Source organism: Semicossyphus pulcher, unplaced genomic scaffold (genome assembly GCF_022749685.1).
Source record: "Semicossyphus pulcher isolate SPU_LCO1_2020_fin unplaced genomic scaffold, fSemPul1.0.p SCAF_13, whole genome shotgun sequence".
Classification (NCBI taxonomy): Eukaryota; Metazoa; Chordata; class Actinopteri; order Labriformes; family Labridae; genus Semicossyphus; species Semicossyphus pulcher.
The window spans coordinates 11,645,121-11,667,427 of record NW_027211637.1 but is presented as its reverse complement, the minus strand read 5'-3'; the positions used below and the strand labels follow the sequence as shown (position 1 = coordinate 11,667,427).

The 22,307-nt window shown below is 39.3% G+C and overlaps 2 protein-coding genes and 1 pseudogene across 3 annotated transcripts; all 3 read left to right on the top strand.

Annotated features, from left to right (window-relative positions):
• The first annotated feature begins 3,092 nt into the window (after window positions 1-3,092).
• mybl2a (v-myb avian myeloblastosis viral oncogene homolog-like 2a) lies at window positions 3,093-14,341 on the top strand. Its single transcript, XM_069660387.1, has 12 exons — window positions 3,093-3,264; window positions 6,787-6,892; window positions 7,159-7,230; window positions 7,470-7,562; window positions 8,379-8,599; window positions 8,756-8,876; window positions 9,167-9,220; window positions 9,453-9,688; window positions 9,904-10,606; window positions 11,605-11,847; window positions 12,267-12,467; window positions 12,583-14,341. Exons 1-12 carry the CDS (start codon window positions 3,254-3,256, stop codon window positions 13,189-13,191), a joined length of 2,670 nt encoding a protein of 889 aa, XP_069516488.1. The 5' UTR covers window positions 3,093-3,253; the 3' UTR covers window positions 13,192-14,341.
• A 458-nt stretch (window positions 14,342-14,799) lies between these two features.
• Window positions 14,800-18,535, top strand: nsun5 (NOP2/Sun RNA methyltransferase 5). Of its 2 annotated transcripts, none has more exons than XM_069660358.1 (4): window positions 14,800-15,916; window positions 17,236-17,446; window positions 17,709-17,873; window positions 18,227-18,535. In XM_069660358.1, the coding sequence occupies exons 1-4, from the start codon at window positions 14,992-14,994 to the stop codon at window positions 18,405-18,407; spliced, it is 1,482 nt and encodes a 493-aa protein (XP_069516459.1). In that variant the 5' UTR covers window positions 14,800-14,991; the 3' UTR covers window positions 18,408-18,535. The 2 variants fall into 2 exon arrangements, with proteins under 2 accessions (XP_069516459.1, XP_069516461.1); XM_069660360.1 differs by having other exon boundaries at window positions 18,189-18,272.
• A 1,537-nt stretch (window positions 18,536-20,072) lies between these two features.
• On the top strand, window positions 20,073-22,032 carry LOC138589227 (uncharacterized; annotated as a pseudogene).
• Window positions 22,033-22,307: the final 275 nt, after the last annotated feature.

Below are 22,307 nucleotides of genomic sequence, written 5' to 3'. Positions count from 1 at the left end.
TGACAACCTCTTGGATGTGTTTACTTATTCCAGGCCACCACAAACTACACCTTGCCCGCTTCCTGCACTTCACTATGCCTTGATGACCATCATGTATGTGCTGCAACATCTCAGATCTCATTTTCATAGGCACTACTATTCTATCATTATACAAAACCAGTCCTTTTGAAAATGTGAGGTTATGTCTGGAAGTGTAGGCAAGGCTTAATTTTTGTAGGCAAGGCTTTTACCTTGTTAGGCACCTTCACGGCACACCTAGGCCATCCTGTCATCGCGCAGTGTTGGACCATCTGTAGCTCAGCATCCTGTAAGGTCTGCTGTTTGACTATGTCGAGCTTGGTGAGTGAAATAGACCATGACACGTGGACTGCTTCCTCATAGGCCTCTATTTCACTGGTCAGCTCCGTGATTTCTTGTGGTGCAGTAACCTGAGGGTGTCAGGAAAAGGTATGTGCTATGACAATTTGTTTCCCTGGCACATAAACAGCTGTAGGGTTGTAACGCATCAAACGCAGTAAGAGTCTCTGAAACCTCATAGGCACTGAGTCGAGGTCTTTACAGTTTATCAAAGGAATGAGTGCCTTGTTATCACTCTGTAGAGTAAAGGAGTCTAGTCCATAGAGGTACCTGGAAAACGTCTCACAGGGCCAAACTGAGTGTTCTGGAACAAAACGCTGCTGGTTTCAACTGTTGATCATGTTTCTGTAGCAGGACTCCACCTAAACCGTAGTTACTAGTATCTGCACTGATAATGGTAGGCTTCCTCACATCATAGAATGCTAGTACTGGTGACACTGTGATGAGTTGTTTTACCTTCTTAAAGGCCTCCTCCTGCACAGCAGTCCATGCCCATGTCGTGTTGCTTTTGAGTAGGTCATTGAGAGGTTTGTGGTCACACTGTAGGGTACAGCGTCCTTCTTCAGTCTGATTTTGATTGGGGCTATCTTCAGCTTCCTATTTCTGCTGGGCAGGCATCCCTCAACTGCCCTGTTTGTTTGATCTCTTCTATTTGCTTGATGAAGCCCATAGCGATGGCTACATTGCGGCTCAGTAGGTTGCTTTAAACCTGAACTTTTGCCTCTTCCACACAGTAGTAGCTGAAAAGTGACCCCTGCAACCCACTCTACTCCCTGGGCTATCTAATTTGGTTACTGCAGTTTTCAGTTGTGGCTTATTTCTCAGCAGGTTAAAAGTCTTTTCTGAAATGACACTTTCTATCAGCTACTATCAGCCCCTGATAGTAAATGGTAAATGGACTGTACTCATATAGCGCTTTTCTAGTCTTTGTGACCACTCAAAGCTGCTTTTACACCACATGTCACATTCACCCATTCACACACACATTCATACACTGATGGCGACCGACTCTACCACTGAGCCACAGCTGAATCAATTTTAAAGTCTATTTCCGTACCTTGCACTGGCAGTTTCACAGTCCATGCTTTGTTTGAGTCCTCCATGTCTCTAATTTCTCCCAGGAAATGAACATGCTTCTCATTGACCAGTCGGAAGCGGCATGCTACTGCAAAATGTCCCAACTTTTCACAGTTATGGCATTCGGCATTGCGAGCCACACATTTTTCCTCCTTAGCATGCTTTCTACCACATCTAGAACATTTGTGTCCCTTGTTAATGCCATGTCCTTGTTTTGCCCTGGCTCCTCTGTCCTGTCCACGTTCTTTTCCCCATTTCTCGCTGTGCTGCGCACACTGCTTGTATGCTACTTCATTCACTTGAGAGCAGTTAGCTCCTTGCTGAGTAATGTGCCCCTTTACTTGCTCAGACTGCCTCACAAGCTGTACTGCTTTGTCGAGCGTCAAGTCTGGTATTAGCTGTAGCTTCTCTGATAGCCCTTTGTTTAATTTCCCTATGACCAACATTTGGAAAACAGGCCTCGTGTAGTTTAGAGATCCCAGCATTGCCCCGTACAAACTGAAAAGCTGTGGATTTCTTTCTGTTTCGACTTCATGGTTATACTCTGTGAAAAATATGTGCGCATAAAGTCGGGAAAATATGTCAATGAGAAAACGTCATTACTTGCCAACTTTGGTTTCACTTCTAAAAAGCTGAACCAGAATCACAATGTAGCAGAGACCGTAGCTAACACTGGTGCATCTGCAGCTACTACATGCACAGGGGAGTTGTGTAGGGTTTGTGTGTGTGTGTGTGTGTTAGCGAGAGAGAGGTGAGTGTGCTGTGGATTCTGTTGCAGCGCATAGTTGTTGCGTGGCTGTGTGAGTGGCCTTATTGTTAACGATATTAGCCTTGGTACACGTGTATATCCTTGCTGATTGCCATGGCTTGTGTCCATGAAATCTTGTATATTGCGTTGTGAGTCTGTGTAAGACTTCAGCATGACACTGGAGCACTAGGTAGGGGGGACCCGCGTTTTCCAGTGGGTATTTCGCACAGTGTGTAAACACTGGTTTTATGTCACAAAAATAATAAAAGCTACGTAAATACCAGTGAGGCAGTCATTAAAATCACTCCACATTATGAGGAAGATAAACTTCTTCCCGAGCCTCCTTGGTGGCATATCTTCCTTGTAAATATATTTCTCAATCTGACATTAATGAACTGCTAAGTTTTTAAAACCATCCCTGAAAATATAAAACAGTTTAAACGTATCACTTTTATCGTTTCTAGAATACAGAATGGTTTATTAGATCCCGAATATGATGTCCTGAACTTTAAGACGCTGATGTCAGTTCATATCCTAATTTTATTTTTCTTAGTGAAAGCAGTTTTCGTTTGAACTATACAGCCATTGGTTTGAACGGGTAATAACACGGAACTTTAATTGACGATGCGTCTCTTGTCTCATGACGAACATTACACAGTGTTGCACTTGGTCGGTAAGTCAGCATCGATGCAGACTCGCTGGTTTAGGGTTTAACTACCCAGTCAAAGGCTTTGGACAGCACTCAATGTGGGCGGATCCTCCATGCGAGCGCGCAAACGGAATGGAAGTACATAGGGAGAGGGTATAGGATGTTGTTTGAGAAAGGCCTAGGGGACTGTTTCCGGGGGAGTGTGTTGAACAGTAGTGTTCTTGAACAGACCCCTGACGTCTGATCCCGGCTAAATTTCCACTGAAACAAGGCACGAGTTCCAACCCGCAAAACCTTTTTTTCAGTGTTTTTTTTTTTATGTTTTCCCAGGCACTTTGTCTTTAAAGTGATTACAGTCTTTGGCTAATACCAACAGTTGGAAGCTCCGGGCTGCAGCTCGAGCAGAGACAGGATAGACAGATATGTCGCACGGGTAAGTTTGAGGAACGTTTACGTTCGTGGACGTTGTTTTTTAAAGAAAAGGGTACGTCTATGGAATTCTACGAGTGTATATGTATCACGGCTGTAATTAATAATCATAAAGCAAGCATTGTTACGGTCGTGAATCAAGCGGATGCTTTGCTCTGTCGTGAGAATGATAGTGAGATTGGTTTTCCTCTTCATGTCAGTTTCAAAGCCGTTGTCCTGTTGTGTCGTGGTAGTGAGCGATAAAAGCTTGACTCGGCTATATTCCAGAAGCGGTTGCACAATCTTAAAGTTAGGTTGGCATTGCTGTGTTGTCTTTAGCGTCACGACAGTTTACAATCATTAACAGTGGAGTTATCACAAACACAATTTTCGTAAAAAAAAAAAAAAAAAAAATGTTGCACGCTAGGCTGGTGTGGTGCATTTGGGTATACGCGCCTCTCGAAGTGTCCAACTTTCTGATCTATGCTAACTTGGCTTGAAGAGGGTGAACATAACTGCTTATTTCTTTAGTTTAGACAAGTATCATAGGGAAATTAACACTGTTAAGCAATTAAATATTAATGGAGTGCTACTGATGACTGGGACTGATGACCCAAGTATGATATCTAAACATTGTTCTAACTTTTATAGTAACTTATACAACTTAAAGTACTGTGAAGAGTCAACCTCCAGTTTCCTGGACACAATGAATAATGTCACCCAGATTGAATTAAATCTTAAAATATTATGTAATGATCCTATATCTCTGGAGGAGATTTTGAACGCGATTTAGATATCTTAATTTCTCTCACCTCACAAATATTCTATATGGAATAATGGAAACATATATATGAAAACAAATCCCTATTTTATGAGAAGTGGTTCACGAATAATATTGTCTTGGTGAGATAGTTATTTAATGATGATGGGCTTTTGATTAACTATTCAGAATTCCTCACTAAGTTTGGTATACCTGTAACTCCAAAGGAATATGCTGTTGTCATAGATGCAATTCCATCTGGGATCATAATGCTCTTCAAAGATGCAGCAAAACAAGGACCTATGTTACCGATTCCAAATCCAGTTGATACTTCTGTGGGCCAGATATGCTTTTTGTCTACCAAAAATAACAACAGAGGTGTACGTAGATAATTTCAAAGTGATGTTGTCTCTGTTCCCTATGTTGTTACTTACTGGAACAGCTTAACAGGAGACCTTAACTGGAAAAACATTTACCCTACCCTGGATTTTACCCTATAAGTATTTATTGACTAACAAAATAAGTCAACAAATTAAAAATCATACACAGATATTATCCAGTGACAATCACTATCTTCTCAAGTTGAAAAAGGATATCAATGTAAATGTTCATTTTGTGATGTACTCCCAGAAATGCTTCTTCATTTGTTTTGGCACTGTAACCAAACAAAGCAGTTGTGGAAGGACCTGAGTAGTATTGACTCTAATTTGACATTATGCCTAGAGCATGTATTGTTTGGTTTCACTAAATGTAAAGGAAATAAAATCAAAGAATAATATATTATTAACCTACTAATTATCTTAGCAAAATTTCACATTCACAAATCTAAATTTAATAAATCTAAACCCTTATTTGTTGTTTTTGAAAATGAAACCAATCAATACATAAAAACTATGTGCTCCTCCAAAAACAAGAATGCTATCAAGACAATGAGTTTGTGCACCTCCGTTAATGTATTTGTATGAATGACTAATGATCTCTGGCTTTACAAATGTTTACCTGTCCCCTGGCTATGCGAACTTTTCCTGAAGCGTGGTGGTCATTTGACCTGTTTGCCAAATTGGATAGTTTAAAGATGCATTCAATTTGGAATGCATCTTTAAAAAATTGCAACATTTCTTTGGTAGAACAGTGCACTGCTATACTTTAAGTGTTCATTTATTTTGGGATAACTATTAGTTTTCAGCAGCTAATGTTAGGAGTAAAGCTATGTCAACTTTTCGGCGGCAGTTGGTTTAGCTCTCTGCTTTAAGGCAGTTCAGATCACTGATTCGCAACGAGAATGGATGCAACTGCCAAAAAAATCCCTTGACATCTAATTGTTAACGTTCCAAAACTGGGCCATTCACATCGAAGCAATGCAACGCACACAGACACAGCTGACCGTCTCCATAACAATGACACACTGACATACCCCACTACTTCTGCGTTAATACTAAAATGTTAGTTAATACTATAACGTTAGTATTAGGCCTGGGTAACATGAATTTACTAGCTGGATTTCAAATCTTTTGCAACTCCAAGCAACAGCTTCAGACGCTCTGCAATTAACCAGTTCACACCGCTGCAATTTTCTCTGCAACATACTTAAACTGTGTTGTTGTGTTGCGAATCATTGATCTGAACTGGGCTTTAGAGTGAAGTATAAACACAAGATATTGATTTTAAGACTCTAGGTCACATGACATGAGACTTTTTAAAAAACATATTTAAAAAATATTTTTTAATATTAAAAAATATATAGGCCTAGTACTATAAAAAGAAGAAGCAATAAAATCCAACATAAGTAGGTGTGTCCTATGTGTTCTGTTTGTCCAATTGAGTATAAACGTCAGAGATTAATTTAACACAAGGTAACATGATGTGGAAGCATTGAAAAAGGACATTAATTTTATAATAAAGGATAATATGAAATGTAATTTTCCAGTTTAGTATTAATTTCGAGTCACTGGTTCACATGACTTAGAAGCTATTATTTTTAATAAAATATTTATATACAATTTATGGGGGGGGATTGCACTTTACTAATCAAATTAAGTCTGCCACATGAAACAATTTTGGTATGATTTTTTAATATACATTTTTATATAAATGGGCAAGTCAGCATACTACAAGCTAATTCTTGGGGAAGCTGGAGGAGAAAGGCAGGCTCTGGAGTCAACTTCTTTCAAACATCCAACTTTAAGCAAATCTAACCGTGGTTCAGTGCCAAATGTTTTCTGACTGGTAAAGTATAGGAGAGGAATAATAGACTTACGACTATATGTGTTTCGTATAGTCCTTCCATCTCATGTTTGTTAAACGGGTGACAAAAAACATTAATGCTGTCTATTTTACAATCATATAGTCAAATTCATTAAGATATACTAAACTTTAATGTTAGTGTATATTATGGAACAGTGGCTTAAAATGTACAAGAGGCCACCGAATTTGGGCTTGTAGGCAGCTCTGCATCCACCATCTCCATCCTCTAGTACCAGACAGTCTGCAGGGGTGCTTCGATGGGCTGTTTAGATGAATATGTTAATGCAGTCTGACTCAATGATTCTGTATCCGGCATCTGCTTTTTGAAGACGTGAGATATCATTTTTACCCGAAAGGTTTTGGGCATGATGAACAAAACTGAAATTTGAAAAAACTCAACAGCACCATTATGATGTCCATAATACACTTTGAATGTTCAGATCTATAATCACCATTTAGTGACTTTTCTCATATTAAGTCATTTTATTGTGTTGAAACCCAGTAATACATTGTTTCAAACATTGGATATCTTTGTGATTTCAGCATGGAAGGCGAGGGCGATAGTAGTAGTTTGTGCATTGACACCGACTCTGACACAGCACAGGAGAAGAGTGATAGCAAATGTAAATTGAAATGGACTCAGGAAGAGGTGAGTGAAAAAGAGACTTTCAACATCTGTTGTCATTACAAGCACAGACAAGAGTCAATGTCTGAAATTAAATGTGGCATTATACTAAGAAAAAAACAAATGCAACAGAGCTGCAAACTTGTTCAACAAATTGTATCACAGCTTTCTTTTGAATGGGGGGTACTTGGCTTATGTCAAGCTGTTAAGATGTCAATTCATGCATTCAAGCTGATCCTACACCTCACTTGAATTCAACAGTATCTAAACTGATTTCTTCTTGTGTGCAGGATAAAAATCTCAAAATCCTGATCAGCAACTTTGGAAAAAAAGATTGGAAAACCATTGCCAGTTTTTTACCAGTAAGTTCTCAGCAGAAGCACATTCAATTGATTAAGGGAGAATGAATCAATCAGTCAACAATGAAACTTTTATCAAACAGTCGAAACTTTGCAACAATCTGTTATGTCACTGAACTTATAAATTGCAAATCTCAGAATACATTTTTCCCTTAATTATTTTCTTTGTTAATAATGAAAATCTCACTTTAAACAAACTGTCCGAGAAGAACAGTAAAAAACATTTCTTGTTGCTTTGACAGGGGCGGACAGAATTCCAGTGTATGCATCGCTGGAAAAAGCATCTGGATCCTGATATAGTCAAAGGCTGCTGGTCAAGAGAAGAAGATGAAAAGGTGGAAAAATAAGTTACAAATTAGTGTTAATGTTGGCAGCTATATTAGATTTAGTCTTAGTCTTAAGACGAAAAAGCATTTTGTCATTTTTACACTTCATAGTTTCAGTCCAGTTTTATTTGACGAAAACTCGAAACATTTTAGCCAGTTTTAGTCAATAAAAGTTCTCCTTCCCCTTGCAGCCTTTCATTAAACTTGTATCTGGTAAATATGGTGTTTGTTTTGGGCATGAGATACTCCTCAAATTTGTCATAATATGTCTGTAGCTTCTTTGCTTCATCAGCTGTCAGAGTCCACGTCTTTATACACTCACCTGCCACTTCATTAGGTACACCTGTTCAATCTAATGCAGTTCAATACAACAGCACTGCCATGGATTCTGCGTTTATGAAGTTTAGTTTTTGTGTACTTTTGTTTTGTTGAGAGTCGGAAGTGTGTAAATCAGTTTATGTTTATTACTGAGGCCATAGTTAAAAGTGGTGTGGTACTGAATTATTATTATATTGAGATGTGTCTCTGATTTTTTGTCCTCCATGTTTTTACATACACGAGGGGGCAGAGTATAAGAAACACCTCTGAAAATGATGCAGCTCAGTACAGCCCCACCGCCAATTATGACCTTGACGCTGAAATATCATTGAATTAACACTATGACAGCTTAGAAAAAAGCCTGTACATTACAGGCAACATAAAAGCAAATCTTATGGCTGAGCTGGTGTATTGGATTACATAAAATTTTGTCAGGTGTACTTAATGTATATACACTCACCAGCCACTTGCACTGATACATGCACTGATTCATATTTGTTCTGACAGATAGTAGATCTGGTGGGAAAGTATGGCACCAAACACTGGAGTTTAATTGCCAGCCACCTTCAGGGGCGTCTTGGAAAACAGTGTCGTGAGCGCTGGCACAACCACCTCGACCCACTGGTCAAAAAGAGTTCCTGGACTAATGAAGAAGACCTCATAATCTACAAAGCCCAATCCATTCTGGGTAACCGATGGTCTGAGATTGCCAAGCTGCTCCCTGGAAGGTGGGTTTTTCAGTGTTAAATGTTTTGTTGATATTTAATATGGTGGAAGATGGGCAGTAAGTTTTTCTAAAAATAAGGGGCTTTACATAACAATGTTTGAGTCCATTTTGACCAGGGAAGACAAAAAGACTTAAACATATTCCATTCTTCTTGCAGGACAGACAATTCTATAAAAAATCACTGGAACTCCACCATCAAGCGTAAAGCAGAGTTGGGCCTGTACAATAATGAAGCTGACAACATTTCCCTTGATATACAACAGTTTGTTGAAGGAGAGGTAAACATTTTATTAAGTTTAGCGCATACTGTATTTTTTTTTAATGAAAAAAATAATATAGTTAATAGATTATATTTTTAAAAATAAATTGTTTGTAGTTCAAATGTTTGTTGGTTACTATTTCCAAAGTGCTGTGATTATGCTGCTTGCTACTGACAATGAAATAATTACCAATTGACTTTCTTATGTGGGCTGCTAGTTGGAATATGAAAAAAATATGCTTTGTTGTTATTGATGATATCTTGCAGCAAAGAACGTATTGTGTTTTCATACTGTATTTTGTGTTGCAGGTGGACTTCAAGTGTGATGTTGTATTAGACACTGAACCAGTAACAACTGAAGTGGTAAGCTTCCTGATTTTCTTTAATGACTTGGCAACACTGATAGTTTGCATTAACTATGTCAGTTGAATAACAAGTAAGTAGCTCCTAAACAAAGTCAATAAGATAACTGTAGTATCTACTGTTGGCTTTTGGGGGAAATTTGGATACAATTGGAAAATACTTTACTATTTACTTCTTTGATATTCCTATCTGGCAAGCTTGGTTTCATTTCCTATTCTTTGCTTTGCTGCAGGTCAAGCCAGACAAAGAGATGAAGCAGACGGAGCATAACAAAGACAAGCAGAAGATGGCTGTTACAATTCCGCTGACTTTGGAATCCAAAAGAGAGTTTTCCCATCTAAGTCCCTCCTGTTTAAGTTCTAGTCCCAGCTCCAGCTCAGGCGCTGCACCAGCAGTCGCATCATTGGACAGCAAAAAGATTGTCCATGCAGCACTGAGGATGATTGCTGAAGAGATGCTCCCACTCAGGTGACTTGTAATCCTTGTTGCTGTCACATTGTCCTTGTTGGGTTGTTATCCAAGATGTCATCGGGCACACAAGTTTATTAATCTACTTTTTAAAATACTACAGCAGCAGGCTTTTTGACATCACAACTAACATCTATTCACCAGTCTAGATCACACACCCACACAATAATTTGAAATTGTACAGTGCCAATGAATCTCCACTCTGTTTCCCACAGTTTTGTTGAAGGCACAGGCTTCAAGTCATTCATGAGCACCATTAGACCTGAATCCAACAAGCTATCTCAGCGTGTCATGGGCCTCCAGCTTTATGATGATGTGGAGAGAACTATCAAGCCTCAGCTCATCCGTGACCTTCAAGCCTGCCTTGCCAAAACCCAAGATGGTGAGGGCATCATTCATGTCACCCTTGACCTCTGGGCAGGGGATCAATCCCACCCAATGGAGGAGCCCATTGTTGTTGTACAGTTACACTTTGTCAGTGATTCTTGGCAGATCCGGCATCCCATTGTGGCACTCCGTCACCTCAGCCACAAAAACCTAAACACTGCTGTGGCTAGGGAGCTTGAAGGTGTGCTGTTGAGTTTCGGCATCTTTCCTCGCAGCATTGGCTACGTCCTCGCCAACCAGGCCAAAGAAGCCATTACTGGAAACAACATATTCTGCGACTACAAGATCATGTGCTCATCCAATAGGGGAGAACGGGATGGAGATGAGATAGTGGCATTTTTGTCAGACCAAATGTCTGAAACGGAGTCCCCTTTTTCAGAGGTTCAGTTTGGGACTAGAACCACCTGTGTCGCCAACACTTTGCAACTTGTGATTAAGGAGGCACTGAAGAACTCCAGGGTTGTTGAAAACCTGCTCTCACAGGTCCATAATGTGTTGGCTTTCTTTAGGAGCAGTGTCTACTGGAGTGAGGTAGGAAAAATGGATAGAAAGGTTCCCAGCGATTTTGAAAATACATTTTACAGTTCTTTGTGTTCTTTTAACAAAGGTACATCTTGATGGACAGCAAGTCTATTTGTCAATTCTTTAACTGATACATTTTACATCCAGAGATGAGGTAGTAAAACCAAGATGTCTGATTTAGTGTCTTCATTAGCCCTGGGCCCGGTTGTTCAAAGGTAATCTGATCGGATTAAAGTTACCGGATTGGATCAAATCTTGAAAACGGGTTGTTCAAAAGAAAACACTAATTACGTAATCGGATAAGATCAGGTAATCCAATCTTGGCTTTTATCCAAATAAAACCTCCAGGATTAGGATTGGGATAACTTTAATCCAAAAAATCCAGATAACCCTGATCCAAGCAGAAGGGAGGATTCAGGCTGGATTAGAGTAACAGAATGTAATAAAGCTTTTAAGTAGGTCAAACAAAACAACATTTTTACAATCAATTTGATACTTTAGACATTTTTTTAAAAGTTTGCTCTTGAATTGCTTATTTGCTACCGTGACATTGTAGATAAGGTAGACCTTAGGGTTGTGTAAAACATTAAAGGTTTGGTCCCCATAAAATATTTTGCCAAATAGCTTCAATATCAAACATAAATAATATTCATATAGAAGCAACTGTCATGAACTTTTGTTTTGTGTGGATTTTGGCACCCGCTGTGGACAAGTATTTAGTATGAAGTCCCATACAGAGCTCTGGTAATCCGGATTTGGTAATCCTTAAAAGTCTGTATCTTGATAAAATTGATCCTATCCAGTTTTCTTTGAACAACCGGGATAAAAGTAAGATGGATTACCTGATCCGGGATAGAGAAAAAGTGGATTATAATTTTATTGTTTGAGTCAGATCTGACGATAACATTTTTGCGACTTTTTTTTCAAGGGCACAGTTTACAGAAGTCAGACATATCTTATCAGAAATGTTTTAACACAACCTTTTGTTTTTGTATTTTATTGTTTAGGTTTTGTTGAAGGAATGCAACATCTCTTTATGCCCTTCCTCCAGCAACTGTCGCTGGAACTCTATGATGCTATCTTTAAGGCGTATGGTGCAGGAGTCCACCTGGAGTGCCATCATGACTCTCCTAGCTCAGGCTCGCATAGAGGCTGACGACACTGCCAGTGCCCCGCCTCTGGTCATGGTTAAGAGAGAGCAAGTGATTGACATCCTTGGTCTCCTTGAACCCTTTGGGGAGGCCTTGCAGGTAAAAGAGAAACTTTATGAGAACTTCATGAATGAAGGAGATTATAGGATTTTATAAAGATCACATGTAGATTGAATTAGATTCTATAATGTACTACTGGTTACCTTGCTTCCCATCAGTTGAAAACTGACTACCACTGACTGGTCTGTTTAACGAATTGGCCGCAATACAAGAAATTAATGACTCATTGTCCAGCAGTATAATAGATCTCGCCTAGCCTGGTTTTCTGACATTTATGTGACAGTAATTATAAATGTATTAAATTGGAGAGCCTGTATTCAATCATTTGACCATTTTTTTTCTGTGAACCATTTAGTAATGTTGTATACATTAATGGAAATTAAAGTATTATATTTTGTAGTGTTGTAGGTTGAAGATTATAGGACATCATTTCCATTTTTTTCCCTTTTTGAACCCAGGTCCTGCAAGGGAATGGAGTGACCATCTCTTTTATTATACCTTCCCTTATTGGCCTTGATAAGACCCTGGAGAACCTTGTCACCAACTACGCCCACTTCAGCAAGGCCCTGCGGAAAGGCCTCCACACACACTTCCAGGCACTGATTCACCAGAAGGACATGATAGTAGCTGCTGTTCTTGACCCCAGGATCAAACTACAGGTACTAAATAGGGGCACAAGCATTTTTTCCACAACATATCTACATATATCAAATATATAAATGTCATACCGATCTACACTCATAATCAGAACTTATGGCTTGACCTCTTTTCCAGCCATTTTCTGATGCTAAAGTTGAGGACCAAAAGGATTTCCTAACGCCTCTGTCAAAGTATCAGGCTCGTACCATCATGGAAGCTACATTAGAGGAAATGGAGGCCTCAGCATCTTCTTCTGAAGAGATAGATAAAGACAATACAAGCAAGGATTTAAAAAAGGAGCAGGATGGTGTAGAGAAGAGCCAAGACAGCACTCTCAGCACACTGATGGAGGCATCTGGTGTCAGCTCAGATGATAACTGTGACGGGGTCAGCGGAAATGAATTGAAGCGCAAGTCAATTTTTAACTTCCTCCAGCCGCCTGCTAAGACCATGAAGACGTCAGAACTTGACATGTACCTATCAGAACCACTGTGGGAAAGCCCCTCCAGTTTGTTGTACTGGAAATCTGCTACTCGGTTCCCCCGGCTTCAGGGCCTTGCCATGAAACTGCTGGCAATACCAGCCACCTCAGGGGGCTTTGACAGGCTGTGTCCGATGGCAGTCTGTATCGTAAGAGCCAAAAGAAACCGCCTGCCACCTCACACCACAGAGAGACTGCTTCTGTACAAACACTCTTTAAAGACAAAGACTGTTAAAAAGCGCAGTGGTGTCACTAAACACTGATAGATCGTGCTATAATTTGATCAGGTCATATGTCTTAGGTTATGCCTTCCGTAAAAAGAACCTCCACAATGACTTCACATTCACATTGCATTACACAGAAACTCAGAAGCACCCTTTCTAACGTAATCTTTTTGTTGATAGTCGGTTCACATAATTGCAAATACTAAGAGTGAAAGGCAGCTCTTGTAGGCCTTCATGCAAATTAGCTCAAGTGCATTCCTTTAATAATATATACATCGAAGACTATCAATAATTAAGCATTATTCAGAACTTTAAACTTGTAATCTGAATTGTAAATTGAAATTTCTTCGAACACTATAACAAAAAGAAACAGCATACCCAAACTAATGTAATGGCTTTTTGCTGCTGCCATCTTCTCACGGAGAAAAAAGAAAAAGAAGCATATGTGATCTTTTTGTGTAGGATTTTACATTTTCTGACTTGTGACTCTTACTAGTAGGATTAAAACAAAAAAAAAAGAGGTAACAGAAAACATTGCACAGTTGTACCTTAATCGCTTTGAAATGTTTTCAAAGATGACACAACTAATCAGCAATACGACTGCTTTAACATCAGCTTGTGTTCCTGTTGATGCTCAGTAGATTGCAATGAGCTATGGGTTGATGGTTATTCAGTGCCTGAAGCAAAAAGTTTTGGTGAACTTAGAGTGTCAGATAATGCACTGTACTTTTTTTTTTTTTTCAGAACTCTTTTTTTTTTTTTTTTACCTCCTTGTAATTTTTCTCCAATATAAGTTGTTTATACTTCAGGACTTCTGTGTTGAGACTAAATTGAATTAGACTCTGCACTATTTCAGGTTCTTTTTTTTGTTGTTGTTTTTTTACACTTTTTTTTTTTTAATATCTTTCATGTTTTTCTTGGCCAGCTATTCTCTGAAGTTGTTGCACTGAATCTAAAGAGCATTGGTTGTTTATGTTCTCAATTAGAATTAATTCCGCATCTCAGTTGACGGACAGATGTAGGCTTTTAAACCAACTAAAGTTAAAATTGAATGACAGCTGACTGGTTTTTATTGCTGCGATTATTCATGTTATGGTAATTAACACTTGTGTCAAGTTGAGTACTTTGACCTCTTGTGTTTCAGCATGAGAATAATTCAGGGAATTATCTTGTATTAAAGAATAAATCTATACTTAGCTATCTGAATCTGTTTCCTGTATCCGTTTTTATGTGTTCAAGCCAATTTCTGTTTTAAAAGAGCATCTGAGTTGGAACACAGCTAAGCATGGAAGATAATAGTTCCTTCTCTTCTTATCTTCTACATCTATGGAAAGGCTGGCCATTTAAACTTTATCTCTAGCGAGCCCATCTTAAAAGAATAACTATCAATCAGAAAAGAAAAAATAATTTAATAAAAATGGTTTTGGTAAACCAAAACTGAGTGCACTGAAATTCATATTTGCAAGCATTTTGCTGGTGTTTACTGTAATTTCGACAAAGATGGACAGAAGGCTAAAGGGACGTGCTGCATAAGACACGGCAATATGATTGGTTGGATAGACCTTCACGTCAGAAGAAAACAACGAGCCAGTTTGTTCTTCCGGTGTCACGACCCTTTTGCAGCCATGTGCATGCTGGAAAACTAATCATGGAGCTGATTTTGACAAAGCGTAGTGTGTTTTTTAAATGACCCTTGTTGTCCCCTGCTCAGAGAAGAGGAGGCTTCGAAAAGACGAGGGATCTGTCAGGCCAATTGACACAAATAATACCACCAAGTAGGCTACCGGATAGACTAAATTTGCCAGATAGTCCGACTTGATAGCTAGCTAACAGTTAGCCATGGCGCTGTACATGAAAGCCGCTGAGATCCTGGATAAAGCCGAAAGTAAGCAGGGCGCCGTGAAAACTCTGGTTTACGACAGTAAATTCGCTAACATCAAGCAGCTGTTTGCTTTGGTTTGTGAGACACAGAAGTTTTCCTCCATCCTCCAGGAAATCATCGAGTCCACCAAGCTTCTCAAACTGACAAAGTTGAGGATGCACCTGGCTAAAGTGTTGGTGTACGACCTGCTTATGGGCCAAGGACTGAAGTGCGGTGGCTCGTGGAAGGCCGTGATGATGAAGCATCGCTCAAGACTGCAGGCGGCGCTGGCCCGAATGAAGGTGAAGCAGAGAGTCAGCAAGAATGAAGACCTGCTCCCGACTAGCGACCTGCGACTCGCCAGTGAGCAGCTGCCAAGGTATGTGCGTGTGAACACACTGAAGACCACTGTGGATGATACTGTGGACTACCTAAAGAGGGATGGCTTCTCCTATATGGGGCAGGCCTCGAAGCTGGATGACTTGACCCTAAAGGAGAAAGACTTTGTGAGGGATCTGCATCTGCCAGAGCTGCTGGTCTTCTCTCCTAAAACTGACTTCCACGACCACTTCCTGTACAAGGCCGGTCACATCATTCTTCAGGACAAAGCAAGCTGCCTCCCTGCCTACCTCCTAAATCCCCCACCTGATAGCCATCTTATCGATGCCTGCGCCGCCCCTGGGAACAAAACCAGCCACCTTGCAGCCATTATGAAGAACAAGGGCAGGCTGTTTGCCTTTGATTTGGATGCCAAACGTCTGGCCACCATGTCAACTCTCCTGCTACGAGCTGGGGTTACCTGTCAGCAGCTGGCACATCAGGATTTCCTGAAAGTGGATCCTGACAGCTCACAGTTTAAAAATGTAGAGTATATTTTACTGGATCCATCCTGCAGCGGATCAGGTAGTGTAGTCATTTATACCTGTATGTACATCATAGAGTTATCTAGGTGCCTGATCATCTGTCTGCACACCTGTCTCATGTTTTTATATGTTTATGCCCGAGTCCTTGACAAGTTAGCCTTTTAAAACATTTGACAGCAGTTTTATGGATCTGTCAGTCTTGGTTTATTTCAAGCAATTGCACAGTTATCAGAACTGATTTGGTGTACATTCTCTCTGCATCATCATTTCAACTCTCAGATGTACGTCACTTTCCCCAAAAGTGCCAAATGAAATTGTAACATTGTAACATGCTGCTGTGACATCACTGTCTGATTCCCAACAGTTTAAATTTCCTAAATCCTCCCTTCTCCTTGGTTCGGACTCGGATCTGTGTTAGCTTCCTGAAGCAACACAGGAGCAGAGCATCACTGAATTATGTGCTATTGTGTATCCAGACATTTAAAGTTATTATTTACTTCTACTGCACTACATTTCAGTGTATTTCAGAGTGTGAGTTTGTACTTGTTACTCAACTGTATTTAATTGGCAGTTAGAGCTACTAGTTACTTCACACATCATAATTTTACATCATAACCCTATGAAATACAACACATTGTTCATATTTAAACCAGTGGTTCCCAGTTTATGTTCCTTTACAACATTTGGGCCCCTTGTCAGAATCCATCCAAATCTTAGTGGTAAATCAGGGTTTTTGAAAAACCTTAGATTTAATCCAGATTCTGACAGTTGGAATCAACTAAACTTATTGTTCAAAAATCAGATCCCTTCCTGTAATTGTTATACTAGAACTTAATAAGGTTTAAAACCCTCCAGAAATCTGTCTTGAAATAGGTTGAATGCATATATCCTATCAAAGTTAGTAGTATAATTAGTAGAGTATAACTAGTGCTATATAGGGACTATACTTCCCCCACTGACTTTCAACACTGGTACTGAAAAAAAGATCATGAAGTCAACTGCTGTGGACACAAAACATTTGCGGCCGCTAAAAGTCACTTGAGTATGAGAAAATTCTGTGTTAACAGCTAAAGAGCTTCTGTGTGACTGTGACTGTGTTTGACTTATGATTGGTTAACTGAATTACTTTTCTAATTTTGTAAATGAAAAAAAAAATATCCGAGCTTTTACATGCAATATCAAACAGGTTGACAGAAACTTTAAAACCAGTATTTCAAATTTTATTTAAACTAATTTTTAATAATTGTAGATGCTTACTATTATGTACATATGATTCAAAATACAAAATTGTAGGGCTCAATGTCATTTTGTTTTCCAGTGGCTTTAAACATGATATCATTAATCTGTGTGTGGGTTCAGGTATGGTGTGTCTCCGAGATGATGCCTCTACTGCTGACCAGGAGAAGAATCAGGCTCGTCTGACCTCCTTGGCCTCCTTCCAGCTGCGGTGCCTCAACCACGGCCTCAGGTTCCCTCGCCTGAAGCGCTTGGTCTATTCTACTTGCTCCATCCACAGCCAGGAGAACGAGGAAGTTGTAACAGCATGTCTGCAGCAGAACCCCGACTTCAGGTATAACAGCCAACTTACACAAAACCTGCTGCTTTTTTCATACCTGCAATTTTTTAAGCAGGTGCTTCTTTTCCAGTATTCTCTGTCTGGGCCATGTTAATTTCCACTTTGCCACTCATACTGTATGCTTCTTAATGAAACAAAAGGCCACTTGAAGATGTGGATTCAGCTATCAGTCTCTGAAGATACAGGTATTACTGTTGGACTTAAGAAATCATTTTTAAGCAGCTTTCCCCTTAATGGTTTGTAATTCCTTGTCCAGGTTGATTCCTCTTCTGGCTCAGTGGCCTGAACGAGGCCTTCACCCGCTCACTCAGTGTCTGCGTGCCAGCACCACCAAGACCCGCACACACGGCTTCTTTGTGGCTCTGCTGGAGAAACATTCTGAAGCTAGGAAGAGAATGCAAGAGCCAGAAGTTCAGATAAGGTAAAAACTGGGTTGACGTGATCTGAAGTTATTAATATATATAGATTTTTTTAATGTAAAGAAAACAAACCTATTTGCAAAGGATCAGTAATTGAGAAGGAGATGCCAGTAAAAATGGTTGGCTTGACATGGAATTTGGGGCGTTATTAAAACATTGAAAGGTTCCCTCATAGCACTGGTTCTTTGGAACAGGACTGTAGTCACGTTATTTTTAATTACAAATGCATGTGATCAAAAAGTGTTTGACAAACTTTTCTTACAAGTGGAATTTTATGATTTTGAAACAGATGAAAAACTATTGTATTATGAACACAGATAAGGAGGTTGACCTTTTGCTGACTGCTCTGTCACAGTGACCCAGAGGCAAAACCACACAGCTCCTTCAAGTGTGATAAGAGACCTGCTTGCTCAGAAGAAGAGTCTGAAGCTTCAGAGACTGAAGACAAACCAACAACAGCAGCAGTACAAAGGGCCAGCACACCTTGCAAGAAGAAGAGGAGAAAAAAGAAAAAAAAATCTGCAACAGTAGAGTAATAACAAATGGTTAATAGGACTGGTGCAACATGTTTTCTGGAGGGTACGCTCTATGGAGGGGGATCAGTTTGTTACTATTCGAGATATTTGAGTAATTTAACTGAAAAGTAAAGATATTTTTTCCTTTATCATGTGTCCATGCCTAATTTATTGTTTTTCTTTAAATATTAACTGGTTCAGGTTTCTTTTTGTTCGTCTAAAGTTGCAAAGCCTGATGATTAATAAATTCCCTGCCTCTTCTCCCTCTCTCTGCCCCGTCAATAATAAACCTGTTACACCGAGTGCCTCCTTCAGTCCTGGAGCACTTCCCTTGTGTGGACTGTATTTGCAGCATTTGGGCGCATTTGATGTTGATGCCTTTGTTCTGGCTTTTTGCAGCACGTTTTCTTCATTTGAAGCACGTTTCTATCATTGCGTTTCTTTTGGACTGGGTTGGAGGGGTTTTTAATTGGCATCGTATTGAATTTGCAGCCTATTTCTTCTAATGGAAGCTATTTGGGCCGTTGTAGCACGATTGCTCCTGTCGTCCATGCAAACTGGATGACCTAGGACAAACTGCCAATATTCCAAATTACGGAAAACAGCCTGCTCTATCACAGTTCCCCAATGTGTAAAGCACTTTAAATTATTTATTTAAAAGTGCTGTCCATATACTTAATACCACTGTTAAGCTTACTACCTTCCTGGGTGAATTTTAAGCAGCAAGCTCACAAACTTTAGTTTGTGAGGACCCCTCCTGTGCAATGAGTGCACAGGAAGAGCGCAGGTGGTAGGCCATGGGCCATGTGATCATGTCAATGAAATGATTCGACATATTTATCACAGTCCTTATTGATTGATTGCTGTCAGGATGTGAAGTGAATTTCAACAAATATAACAAGACAGCGTCCAAAATATACACTTCCTACCCTACCTTTTTAATTGCGGAAAGCCTTTATAGTCCACTTTATTATTTTAAAGTTTTATTCATTTTTAGTAAATGTACAAAAAATTGGTATTGTTGCGATTTTAATTGAATTTAATATTTGAAATGTGGGGTTAAACCTAGTCTATTAGTTTAAAAAAAGTAACCTTAATACAAAATGAAAACATAAATTAGAAAATGCAAAGATTCAATGTTCAATATGGCGATTTTATTTAACCAGAATTAATTTGTCTAGAACTCAGTCATTGAACACAGAGGAGATCCTACATTTGGCCTATTTGTTTTTTTCCGTCTTCAGCCTCCTAATGCAAGAGAGAGCTGACACCATCTGTCTCTGTGTGTCTTTTTTGTGTATGTAAGTGTGAAAGAGTATTAACTTCTTCTCATACTTCCGTGAGTTTAGTTGTGAGAGCTTTTCTTGCAGTATATGTTAAGAACCCGCAGCCCTGTGCAGAAAGCAGACACTAAAAGCTGAATAGAAAAATCAATAACACGCGGGACATTCATACTGTATGTACAAATATAGTATGAATGACAACTTTGTCTATCTCGCTTTATAAATATTTGCTGCCATTATACTTTACATTTTCTTTATATGTTGTTGTTCTCTAAAAATTACTATTATCGCCATATATATTCTAATCCTAAAATATTTTTTTTAGTTTGGGCCCTTTTTACTCATTTATTCCCAAACATGATTGTGTTAATGCTTCTCTTTTTCTCGTCTTTGTCTCTTGGTAATGTTAGAGACAGAGAGAGACAGAGAGACATGTTCTGGAGTGGCCCAGATCAGAGTTGTCATACCTTATGTGCTGTGTCTGATATCTACCGTTGTCTTAACAACTCCCCTGGAACAATTTGTAGAGAAACTGACAGCTTTTCTCTGATCTCATTTCACATGCTTTCCAGACTCTCTGCCACTGTAAACTAATCAACACTCTATTTATACTCTATAGTGTTCTTTACAGTATTTTTGGCAGTACACAATATTTAAATGTATAATAATATGCTGTTGAGTATTAAATAATTTTTAAGATATTAAACTAGGAAAATAAGACATAGCTTTATTCAAAAGTTTGTAGTTTGGTGTCGTTGTATTTGTTTTATCTATTTTTAGTCTCTGGGACTAACATCCCTTCTCTGCAGAGTCTGACCAAAAATGTGCCAAGACCAGGACCAATGGAGCGCTAGGTGAGCAGCTGGCAAAGGGGACAAACCAGGAGTAACACTGACAGTGCTGTTTTACAGTGAGTAGTAGTTTATCCACTAGAGAGCAGTGAGTGTCTTCGTAAAAGAATCAGGATGTCACCTAATTGGTAACAAATGTTCAGCTATATTGAACATTCTTTAGAACTTTGTCGGTGTTGAGTCCCATTAACTGACTCCTTTTGTGTTTTGATTCATGGCATTCCTGTTAAAACAATTCAATTAATTTACAACATAATTTGAAACGGTTTCCTTATAATATGTTGTAGTCGCACACATTTGATAGGACTCATTTGTATGCATAGTATGCTAGTAGATGAGCAACCCTAGATTGTGTTTTTTTTTATGTTAAATCATTTAGGATAACATTGTGTGTCGATGTTTGTAGAGAGACTTCTGAACCTCAACCTGCAGGTTGATTGGATGCATTACGGGGGTTAAAATGTTGATATTTTAAAAGGTCCACAGCAATTTGTATTATTAAAAGTAGAAATGGAGGATGAAGTGCCTCAGCCTGTATGCAGGTGATGGAGAGGGCGGTGCATAATTCCATGACCTGCATGCAGGTGGACAGTCTGGACTGTGTTCAGTTCCACTGGTGGGACTACAGATACAAAAGATATTGAGACACCTGTCCTACATGCAGCATGAGGGACTTATGTCTACGAATACACAATACATCCTATTAACATCGACAAACAGCTAAACTTTAGCAGTAGCTTTTTCCCAGGACTTCATCTGCCTCACATGATCCTGAGGATGGCCATGAGGTATGGCTGATACATCAAAATAAGTGGACCCTGTTGAGAATGTGTTTCTTCTCAAGCTGCATATTCCAAGGTCAAGAATGACCTTTCAAGCCCCTCTTAATTTGACTTAATGTAATTTTTCTTTATGTATTTTTTTTATTTTTATTGCAATTGGATTAATTAAACACTTGAATATCAATCTTATCAATAGACTGACTCGACTGTCTTTGACTGACTGTTTTTTTTTTTTTTTAACTCTGCTCCAAGGCAGTATACTGCTTTTAGAATAAATGTATACAATATGTCTCAAGTGTCTAAAAAGGAGAAAGAATCTGTTTCTTCTTTATTCTCCTTATGAGGACTCATGCTCACTAACTTTGACACACAGAGGCTGGTGAAGATAACCAATAGAGGCATCTGCACCTCAAGCAACCATGTTTTCACCTGCATGTCAGTACATTATTTAGTACTTTTCACCTTTTCCAGCACCTCCTTGTTGCCTTGGAGATGGCTGCCAAAGAACACAATTGGCCATGTGGCATGTGTTAGATCTCCCTGCTTTGGGCGGAGTCATTGCTGGCTTTCGGCTAGCCGTCAATAGGGCAGGGAAGTACATTAGTGACGGTCTGCATAGCTGCAAACCTGACCTGAAGCTGACAGATGAAGATCTTCCGAAGCAGTCACTCGGCGCTCCAGCGAAGTGATGGCGCTCGTTGGGGACTGCAGGGATAAGTACAGGAGCTAAAGGGGGAGGGGATGGTACTGATTGACATGATGTGACAGGCGTGGTGAGGAACAGGAACAGGAGTGACATAAGAGTAAGGTGAAACATCTCACATTGATATGGTGTCACATAAGATATGTAAATGTATTATTATTATTATTATTATTATTATTATGTAGTCTGATTCATATAATCTTGTTTATTGAGTTGAAATTTATGTTCAAGCTGAATGAAAATTCCTTTAAGGGAGTTAGTTGTAAAGGTAAATGAAGATTAATTGATTATGTTTGTTGTTT